General features: G+C 35.9%; 1 protein-coding gene across 3 annotated transcripts in view; it reads left to right on the plus strand.

Moving 5' to 3' along the window:
- The window catches only part of TBC1D12 (TBC1 domain family member 12), a 41,754-nt gene extending 30,817 nt beyond the window's left edge, over window positions 1–10,937 (plus strand). For 2 of the 3 annotated variants that reach the window (XM_080598218.1, XM_080598219.1), the window contains 9 exons: window positions 515–632; window positions 951–1,057; window positions 1,633–1,713; window positions 3,114–3,208; window positions 3,952–4,023; window positions 5,800–5,928; window positions 6,245–6,354; window positions 8,103–8,361; window positions 9,247–10,937. In XM_080598218.1, coding sequence (XP_080454344.1) covers window positions 515–632; window positions 951–1,057; window positions 1,633–1,713; window positions 3,114–3,208; window positions 3,952–4,023; window positions 5,800–5,928; window positions 6,245–6,354; window positions 8,103–8,361; window positions 9,247–9,315 — 1,040 coding nt within the window. In that variant the 3' untranslated portion in view covers window positions 9,316–10,937. Of the gene's footprint in view, window positions 1–514; window positions 633–950; window positions 1,058–1,632; window positions 1,714–3,113; window positions 3,209–3,951; window positions 4,024–5,799; window positions 5,929–6,244; window positions 6,355–6,475; window positions 7,547–8,102; window positions 8,362–9,246 lie in introns of those variants that run through there. The other variant, XM_080598220.1, reaches the window with a different exon arrangement.
- Window positions 10,938–11,087: the final 150 nt, after the last annotated feature.

The following is an 11,087-nucleotide window of genomic DNA, read 5'->3' on the forward strand; positions in this document are numbered from 1 at the left end:
ATTTTTCAGTGATGGCAAAGCTCTGTCCTTTTTAGCTATTTTAATAAAGAGGCACCTACAGACAATCTATTTCTGACAAAATACTCTTGCCTTATTCCTGTTTAATTGTTCTGAAGAGTGGTGTAAGTCTGCTCATCCTTACTGAATAGGTCTACCCATTGGACATTACCTTCGTATTTGGTAGGTGAAGCAAAACACAAACTGGGCATATCTGATATAGAAATATCTTAGTTCCACATCTGTTGTAGCTGTATTGCTTTTTGTAATTGTAATTTTTCAGAGTGGAACATGTGATACATATTACATTTTTTTATCTCACTTGTTTTTATAATGCCTAGCTTTTCTATAGAATTATTTTGTTTACCTACAGTTATCAGAAACAGTGCTGGATAGTTCATGTGCAACTGTAGTTTACCCTTGATCTTTCAGACACAATCAAAATAATTGGATAATTTGAATGATTTATCTAACAATTTATGTATACCAACAATTTTTGATGTGTTTTGCTTAACAGAAATTAAAGAAGCACATAAAAGGAAAAAAATAATGAGAGAGCGTTTTAAGCAAGAAGAGAATATTGCTAGCGCTATGGTGATTTGGGTCAATGAAATACTACCTAACTGGGAAGGCATGTAAGTGAAGTTTTGTTGTGTAAATGAGGCAAGTGTAGCTTGTTTCTCCTCTGGAACCTGAGGAACTGTACTTTTCCTTTTCATTTGTTTTGTCAAGAAGTTCTTTTTAGTAAGAGGTCATTACAGGGCAACATGAAATGTGCTTTTTGGGAGCTTCAAGTTTTGTTTTTCTAATGGGGATTTAACATAAGCAGAGATCCCTGAATTTTAATTTGGGAAATAGTATGTTGTTTTGCTTGTAAGTTGCCCAGTAATTTCATAAAACAAGGTGTGTAATATATGCTTGCTTTTCCCTCCCCTCCTGCATCCCTATTCTAGGCGTGCTACCCGAAGAGTTCGAGAGCTGTGGTGGCAGGGATTACCACCAAGTGTACGTGGGAAGGTTTGGAGTCTAGCTGTGGGAAACGAGTTAAATATCACTCCTGGTATGCCTTAACAGATTATACATATTAGTGAAAAAATCTGTTGGTTGAAACTTGGGATGTATTTGCTTAGAAGCAGGTGTTTCTGTATATTTATAATTGGACAGTCATAGCCTGGTAACTTATAAAAGTAAGGTTTAAAATCTGCTTATAAAAACATTTAAGTCTTGTAAGGGTTAAGGTGCAGATCCCCCACCCCAATTTAATGGTGATGTTTAAAATTGAGAATTTGTAGTTGTACTTTCTTGGGGGAGTGGAAGGGGAAATTGTTTTATTCCATAACCAATGAAATCCCAGTTTGAACTGGAATTGTACTAACACATACATGAGGTAAAAATCTGGATGATTTTAAGACATGACTTTCTTCCTGTAATTGGAATGTTCACCACAGAAGGCATAATACAGTGCATACTATAAAACTGTATTCCAGTAGTTAGTAGTAACCAAGTAAAAGCAAAAACCCTCCCTCCCCTTCATGGTAAGATGAAACAAAGCAAGAAAAACAAAGCCAAAAATACCTAGCATGCTTTTGTCTTTCAGGGGTGCTTTTCTTTTATTTCTGTTTTCTTTTCTTGCAGAACTCTATGAAATTTTCTTATCTAGAGCTAAGGAACGATGGAAAAGCTTCAGTGAGACAAGTTCTGAGAATGACGTAGAAGGTGAGATCTCCTGAATGCTAGACAGCTCCCTATTTATTTTTATGAACACATTAAATCTCATCAGTCTAGCTGCAATTGCAGCACTAGGAATACTTGTTAAAAGTCCTCTGGGTTATTCATTACTTAAATGTTAGTTGTTTTATAACAAGTCAGTGAGGACCTTAACAGTATTTTCAGCATCAATAAAGGTGCATTAAAGTATTGTACATGCTAGTTCACTTTCAAATGAATGTTTCTCTGGAGTCCTGAAGTTCTAAGGCTATACCTATGAAAACTTAAGATGAAATACAAAACTGAACTACAGCATGTGCTGTTGCTTACCTCTGCTTAGATTATTAATGTTGGTTTCCCTTCCACAATTTTGGGAAAGAAAAAAAATAATTCTCCACTTTCACTGTGGAACTGAAAGGTGATGAATGTGTAAGTTGTTATACTCTTTGGTTCCCACATAGGCTGCCCAGATGGCCTTTCCTCCCAAACCTATTAAATGAGCCTTTTAGCACACTTGTATATACAATGGAGTTTTATCAGTGGAGTATTACTATCTCCTGTAGGGCTTTTTCTATTAAAAATAGCATCGCCAATGGATTTTTAATGATGGATAGATCCTTGTCACATGTAGTAACTTCTTGTGCAGTTAACAGCTTTTTTTAATGCTGTCTTATGCGATACTGTTAGTGCTACCTCCTATGAAATATATATATTTTTTGAGATGGTCTTTCTTTTGGGGGAGAAAATACCATTATTTTGCAACAAGTACTTTTTTAAAAAAAAAGCTCGACTTCGTAGGTGAAGTAGTGCTGGCTTCTTGAGATAATGATGCAATTAGTCTTTTTTATTACTAGTGTACAGAGTATATTTCAATGCTGTTGGTTGAAATGAGTTAGGAATGAAAAATCTGAGAATTGAGGTCTTGCTGCATCATGTTTAGATCAACAACAGTGTTCTCACTCCATGTTCTTGCCCAGACTCGGGAACTGAGGCCATGGTAGAAGATAGGGGAGAAAATGTTTTGAGGAATAGGCTGAGCAGAGTCAAATTCTAATGAAATACAGTGGTGGTCTGGGCCTGTGTAGTGTTTTAGGAGTAGAAGAGAACCTGTTGGCTTTAAGTCTGAATGGTTTCAAGCTGTATGACTTGAAAAAGAATGAACAGATAGAGATAAGAATTGCTGATTGTTTCCCTCACTTCTTGGACCTGATAATACCAGGTATCAATGGAGGCTATTTAATGTAGCTCTTGAGAAGAGAGTTAACTTAGCACTGTAGAAGTAGTTCCAAGAACAAAGCTAAATAACCTTTTTTCCTCAGACTCTGAAAATCTTCATATACTATGGCAGCTTTATTCTGAAGTCTGTAGAATTGCCTGTCAATTTTAATGACTGTTGGTTTTGCTTGCAGATGCAAGTGCATCTGTTGCTGATCGTGAGGCCAGCCTGGAACTAATTAAGTTGGATATATCACGCACATTTCCATCCCTGTATATTTTCCAGAAGGTGAGAATTCTGTAACTTTAGTTATAACAACTTTGAACTTCTGCATAGTTAAATTAAAAAAAAAAGAAGAGTAACCTGGCCACCTAAGCATGGAAAATTTTTCAGAAGCTGTTTGTGTAAAACAACAAAAGTGAAATTACTTGTTTTTTCCACATACAACAGCAAATGTGATGAGATTAAAGTAGGATGCTCACTACATTCAAGTGGTTTTGTAAATGCTTGTAAATGAAGGATTATAAGGCTTTTTCTCCTGTAAAAATTGCATGCAGTTCCTATTACTGCTTACAAAATTACTTACATACCAATATGTGAATATTCTCACATCTAAAGAAATCCTGATGCATGTTAGTATACATTTTCAGGCTTTGATTTTTATACAGATACATACAATAATGAAAGTTATTTTATATACATGTGTATTATGGTAACTTGCATTACTAAGAATTAAAACATCCAGTGTCTCAAAAGGAAAAGCCAACTGTACGTGTATCAGGTATCCTCACTTTGTTATGTACTGATTTCCAGTAAATTATTTTATACTGAATTGTTGGTCTGTTGCTTTTCCCTTAACCTCTCGAAAGCATATAAGGTAATGCTTAGAGTAAAAACTGGTGGTGTTCTACATGTGAACAAAGCAATAATTCCATGGCTCACTTTTATCCTAATATACTGGCTCATTACCTACCTATTTGTTTATGTGTTTTTTGAAAAGTTTTTTCTCCTCTTCCTTCACCTTGTATTAGGGTGGTCCCTATCATGATCTCCTGCATAGTGTTCTAGGAGCATATACATGTTACAGACCGGATGTGGGATATGTAAGTATTTATTGTAAAATATTTATAGCATATTACGTATGCTTAAAATGTCATATGTTTATATATTAGATAAGTAGATTCTCTAAACTCCGTGCTACTAGCTCTTCAAAAAAATTTAAACCTTGGCACTTACTCATTTCATAGTAGTTATAATGATGATAATTCTTAGAGTTATTTAAACAGCTGAAAATGTATTGGATGTTATGGATAAGTATATTATTTGGCTTGCACAGGAAATTTTTAAAACTGATTTTGTTCGCTAGGCATTCTAGCTCTGATGAACCAAGAGTATCTACAGGAAAAAAAACCTGCCAGCAGGCTCCCAGTAAATGCTCAGCCTGTTCTATCCTAGTGTTATTCCAACTGCTGCCATTTCCATAGTGATGCGCTATGATTCTAAGTCACATCTTAAAATCCAGAAACTCCTTGTTGGTTTTGCTATCAAAAGTAAATTGCTCCATCTGAGTTTACTGAGGATAGGATTCTTTGCAACTAAAACTTACTGTGTGCTTAAAAAAGTGGTGTCGGTTTACAGAAGCAGCTAAAATAACACAGATGCTTTTTTTCTTGCTTCAGAGGGTTCCTAGGAATGCTTTTCACAAGTTGTAATTGCTTTTTAGCTCAAGAACTTGAGAGAGTCTGATCCATGCAACAACACATTATTTAGCACAGGGTGTGTTTTCTTCCATGTCAGACATGCTTAGGACATCAATATCTAGTTGGCTTTTCATGTTTAAATGTTTTTAGCTCTGAGTTTGTCATCTGTGACATCATTTTTGGAGATCAGTCTTTAAATGAGATTATGAACTCTGCAGATTCTGAGACTGCTTGTTCCCAGGGTGGAGTTTTAAAAGAAAATTAAGTAATTTTTCATGGATAGATCTTCTCTTTCTCCTAGGAAAAGATAATACAACAATTACAGCTAGCCTGGATGTTTCTGATCATACTTCTTTTTCAATGTTAATATGATAGTAAATTTAATGTAATCTTATTTCTGCATCCATCCATATCACAAAAAATAGAAAGCTGCTAGCTGTTTTTGATGTATATTAATGCTTTCTTCCCTAGTTGTTTAAAATACTAAGTGCCTTTTTCAAAATAAGGAGCAGGCAGCATAAATGCCTAGAAACAGCAGAACGATCATAATTGCAGCTGAAATTCGTAGAATTATTTTTAGTATAATGAATATTCAGATCATCACTTAACTACAAGAATAATCTTCACTTACTGCAGACTGAAGTGTTTTTTGAGAGAAAGTAATCAGAAAAAATGTAAAAACTTGTAGCTAACCTCTTAAAAGTAGTTTTATGTTTGTGAACAAATACATATCTTCCCAGTGGCCAAACAGTATTGACTGTTCTGGAACAGAACTTTGTCTCAATTCCAACATATCTGCCTGGATCTAAACTGTCCCATATGCGAGGTTTTTCCTTGTCTGCTTTTCCCATAGCATAAGAATGAATTTAAAGCCAAGTTGTCTCTGTCCAACCTGTGCGGTTTTAATTTTCTTGCATTCCAAGTCCCTGAGGACTTGTAATCATGAGACCACCCAGAATTTCCATCAAGCACCTGAAGCCTGCATCTGAAGAAACACATTCAATTTTCTTGTTGAAATCTAACTGATTGCATGTATAAAGGTTTATCCGTGTTGTTTCTGCTCATATGGAAGTGTTACGTTATGGTGTTTGATATATTGCAGAATGTAAAATACTTGCACTTCCAAAGATGAACTGAGCTTACTCACTTATATTTGCCTGATGCTTTTCCCACTTGAAGGTACAAGGGATGTCCTTCATTGCTGCTGTGCTCATTCTCAATCTGGAGGAGGCAGATGCTTTCATTGCCTTTGCTAACCTTCTAAACAAGCCATGCCAGCTGGCCTTTTTCCGTGTGGACCACAGCATGGTATGCACATAGTTTTCTGGTTTTGAACCTCAGCATTCTTTTGATTTGAAGCATATTTGATTTATTGACTTCCCATTGTCCTGTTGAATAACGGAGAACTGTAACCTGCATTACAAAACCGAGAATACCAGATACTAATCCGTAGAGCACATTATCCTATTTTGACTTTTCCTCTAGAACTGCTTAATTGTTGTACTTATCCTAAGTAGTCATGTTGTGATGTGTTGAGATCCTCAAGTCTTGGTGGGATTTGTGTTATTTTATGACTTGGCTTTCTTGTGATGACTGCTTATGTGGTGCTTTACTATCTCTACAGATGCTGAAATACTTTGCAGCCTTTGAAGTATTCTTTGAAGAAAATCTTCCCAAATTGTTTCTTCATTTCAAATCATACAGTCTTACTCCAGACATATATTTGATAGACTGGTGAGTTCAGAGAATGTAGCAAATTGAATCTTACAACTGTTGGAACACTTTCAATTTTGCTATAGCTCTTTTCAGCAATACAGTGTAAGAAAAGCATTTGTTAGATGTTTGTGTACCTCAGCTTTCTAGGTCTCCTGAAATCCAGATGAACTGTTGTGCAGCTGCAGTTCTTCTGGCAGGATTCAAACTTTATAGACTCTGGGATTAGGAGTGACATCTGTTCAGACAGAAAATGTGACACACAAGAATCTTGTGGGCTTTTATTGTTGCAGGTAAGTCAGCTATGCATAACATAAGTAGAGGAGAGGAGGCTACGATGTCATAGCTGTTTATGACTGATTGTAAGTGACTTGATGAAATGAGCATAATCTGCTGAAGAAAGTAAGAGTATAGGGATATAGACTTCAAAGCAGAGGATGAATGAAATATAGGACCTGGTACAGGAAAGGATAAACTTGGAAATACAGTGAACACTCTTAAGTAATGAATGCCCTAAAGCAGAGAGTACTGAACAATGGTATGTGCCTGTAAGGGAAGCCAATAACGCAGGCATCGTTCAAGTGTTTGTAGTGCTGCCAGATACTGAGTTTCTCTTCCTAAGTATGTGTGCATAAGTATCCGGTTCACATAGGATTATTATATGTGTTAGAAATTTCTAATAGTGTTAATTGAATTGGTTAGAATTAAATACAGAAATGGCATGTCATCCAAGTACTTGGGAATGAAGAACTTCTGCTATAAGATGCAGCTTGTCAGTAAGCAGTAAGTCTCAGCAGGAGCGGGTTATACAATAACTGCAGTGAGCCAGGAGTGTGCTGCAGCACAGTTCAGGTAGATAAGAGGTGTACATATGGTCTGGAAATAGAGTAATCTAGGATTTTGCAGAGCAGCACTGCCTCTGATTATCTGTGAGAAATAGATTCTTATTCCTGCCCATGTTCTGAAAATGGCCTTGAGGTAGTGAGAGCTTCCTCTTAGGAAGGGAGAGTAGAAGAGGTGGTGGTAGCTGGTGGTGGTGTTCTGCAGTTCTTGAACCACTTCCCACTAGAAATAAAGGCAAAACAGAATGTGTGCTTTGGATCACAGGAACCACTACAAATTTAAAAGTGGGATTTTACAATATGGTGCATACAGCAGACTGGATGCTCTGCCCTAGTATAATGAATGCATTCTTAAAATAAACTTATCAATTGTGTTTTTTTTTAATCGGACTTTGATACTAAAAAAAAATAGTGACTGTCTTTACATTTTAGTGAGTTTTAACATGAATATAAATTCAAAATGTATCCCAAATATAGTTGCTGAATTCCTATCAGTGAGATGTAGTCTTCTACTGAGGTGATTTCTAGCTTTAGTTTAAAAAATGATGAAGAGAGCTGTTAGTCTGTATGACTTAAATAATGGGAAGGGTCAAGTTCTGCACTTAAAATCTTTGTCTTAAGTATTTATGTGACACCATTTGAATGTAAAGATGTTTGTAGCTAGATGTTGTAAGCTAGAGCTTTCTAAAGGATGTGGCTTTGTAATGGAGAATGCCCTGTAGCTTGAGAAGAGGTGGGTTTCAGAATAAGAATTCTGACTTGAAAAACTGGAGACTTGTGTATCTTTGAAACGTGGACAAATAAGAACACGTGAAGTAACTTGTCAGGTGGTTGTTCTTTATTAATATAACAGATTTAAAGGAGGATGTATTTTCATGTTTCTGAAACAGGTTAAATTTATAACTGTGCCTTTTTTCTCAATTGTAGGATTTTTACACTCTACAGCAAGTCATTACCACTTGATCTGGCCTGTCGTGTCTGGGATGTTTTCTGTAGAGATGGGGAAGAATTTTTGTTTAGGACAGGGTTAGGAATCCTTCGGTTATATGAAGATATTCTCCTACAGATGGACTTTATTCATATAGCACAGTTTCTAACGAAACTTCCAGAAGATATTACATCAGAAAAGCTTTTTAGTTGTATTGCAGCTATTCAGATGCAGAATAGTAACAAAAAATGGGCACAGGTGAGTTTCTTGGATATACATATCAAAACTCAGGGGCTCATGTCAGCCCATGAGTACATGGGGCACTTCTGAGTGACTCTGAATGTCTGACTTCAGAGCAGTGGGTAATGCTGTTCATGTGGAACTTAGTTTTAGACTTACCTCTGATGGGAGATGCATATTGGTTTGTATTTAAGGAGAATCTCAGATTTTTGTCATTGAGAATTAGTTTTTCTTCCCCTCTTGGAAAACAAACTGAGCACTATATGTTTGAGAGCATTAAAATATTTGCTGAAGAATCTCTAGCTTTTAATACAAGACAGTAAGCCAGATGAATGATTAAACCACATTCTATCTGAAACTGACCCAAATGTAGTCTAAAGTGAATTGTAATAAGACCCATTGGAAGAGATTTATTTATTTATTTCAATACAGCTTTGTTAGGACCTTTAAAATAATCTTCCCACTTCCATCCACTGTACTGGAATTCTTCCTAGTTTTGGTGGAAAATACCTGTATTACAAATGACTGGAACTGCTGCTGACAAAACCCACACTAAAGTAGAAGAGCCAAGTAGTCAGGTTTGGCAGAAGAATTGGCTTGTGTTCTTGGCTCAACTCCAGATGCAAACAGTTGTGAGGAATAGCTAGGAAGTAAAGGAGGATTTGGGAATGCTGTACCTCACTGTATCTTCCCATATCCATGAGATCGGTTTTTCCTGATCATTTTTATTATGGTCCATTTCCTAAGACAGAGGAAAACTTTTGAATTTGTTAAGGATTAGAGGTAATTCATTTCCTAGTGTCTCATTGTAGAAATGAGTTTCCATGCCAATATTGTGGTTAAAATTAATCTTTTTTTGTAAGACTAGCTTTTTTATATTCATTAAATAACTTGCATTTCCAGGTGTTTGCCTCACTGATGAAGGACAACAAAGAAGGGGACAAGAACCATAGCCCAGCACTGAAAAGCTAATCATTGTAATGTTGAGGTCAACCGAAAATGTGGAAAACCACTTGATGACAGAGGAGTTTTCACATCATTTCTGTGTGGAAAACCACTGTAGAAAAGTGTGAAAAGTGAGAGGAAAAATGATACAGCTCTCAGTGGAGTAATGAACTGATGAAATCTTCACCCTTTTGCCAGTATTAGCTTATTTCATGGGAAGATTTGTTTTCACGCAGAATACTAAAACACATGAAACTGAGAAGTGGGGGAGTTCATATTTAATATTTTAAAAGAATCAGCTCAATGCAATAAACATTTGTAATAACTTCTGTTGGTACTTAAAACAAAAAATTTTGAGGCATAACTTTTTTTACAAATACCACAAAGGCACTTTGGTCAGGGGGGAGATGAGGGAAATGCTAAATCTTAAGGCCCCAAAACTGCTATCCAAACCAAATGCTTTGGTACAAATAATACCTCCAAAATTAACCAGTTAAAAGTATTGAGGACCAAATAAGGTTGTTTGGTATATTTATGTGCAAGATGGTTAAAATTTGAGAAGGGGTATTGTCTTATTTACTTGTTTTTTTGTTTGTTTTTTTTAAGTTGCAGCTTCATACTTCAGTCTGGGCAAACATTATTAACTCAGGAACTGTGGAAGTATTGTGCCCAAACCTGTTAAAGCAAAAATTGTGAATTTTAAACAGTGGTAAGATCAGGGCTACTATTTTCAGAGTGTACAGCTTTCAAAAGGAGTGGTGTTAAGCATTTGTTTTGGTGTATTGGCTGTGCAGCTTCTTAAAAATTGAGTGGGTATTCTGTGAAAGGGTTTTGCCACCAGAAGTTTTATTTTGTTGAGCCATTTCCAACTAAGATATATGTAATAGTAAACACTAGAAACTGACAAAGCTATTTGTGGACTTCGTATTGTCAAAGGAGCATCCACTTTTAACACTTCAGAATAATGTCGACAATAGTTTTTGAAACTCTCTTGTTAGTGTGCAATACTGAAATCCCAAAAGCATATGGTTTAGTGATACTTAGTTCTTTAACATCTTTTTAGCTGTGAAAAATGTCATATTGTATGTGTCACAGCGGCTGTTTTCAACACTTCCTTTTCTCAAAGATACTGTACAACAACTTTTGATTGTAGGGGTTGGAAGTCTAAAATGGATAGCACTGCAGGTGAGGAGCACTTGCACTCTTTTGGTCCATTTTTGCTAATATTTAATGTAAATAAATTCCTTACATGTGGATTTTGTAACTGGTCCCTATGTGGAAATCAAGTTGAAATTACCATTATTATGTGTTTTTAAGAGCAGGAGGCTTTTGGTTGTCTGGTGTTCAGGAGCAGAGTCTACTTAATTGGGGTAAAGATTTAGTGTGGTGTAACTAACGTTGCTATCTGGTTTAAAAACTACATATATACTACTCATAACATTACACTTTGCAATTTAAATGTCAGATTTTTTCTTAACTTATGTATTCACTACTTTAATTGGATCCAATTTGTCTTATATTTTTGTGTTATCTTGTACAGTTTTCTTACTTTTCAAGTATAAATCTGTATATAACTGTAAATAGAAGGATCAAGCCTTCCTTTAAGACCACTAGTAACACTTCCTGTGTAAATAAAACTTACACCAGAACTCCGCAGTGGTTTTTTATTATTACTGGACTCTTATTATTATTATTATCATTATCATTATTATTATCTTTGGATAAGTGGAGCCCTCCTGCCGTATTTACTCATGAAGAAAGGCGGCGGAGCTACGCGGGCGGCCCTGCCTCTCCTCAGG

This window comes from Anser brachyrhynchus (genome assembly GCF_964034855.1).
Source record: "Anser brachyrhynchus genome assembly, chromosome: 6".
In the NCBI taxonomy this organism is placed as follows: domain Eukaryota; kingdom Metazoa; phylum Chordata; class Aves; order Anseriformes; family Anatidae; genus Anser; species Anser brachyrhynchus.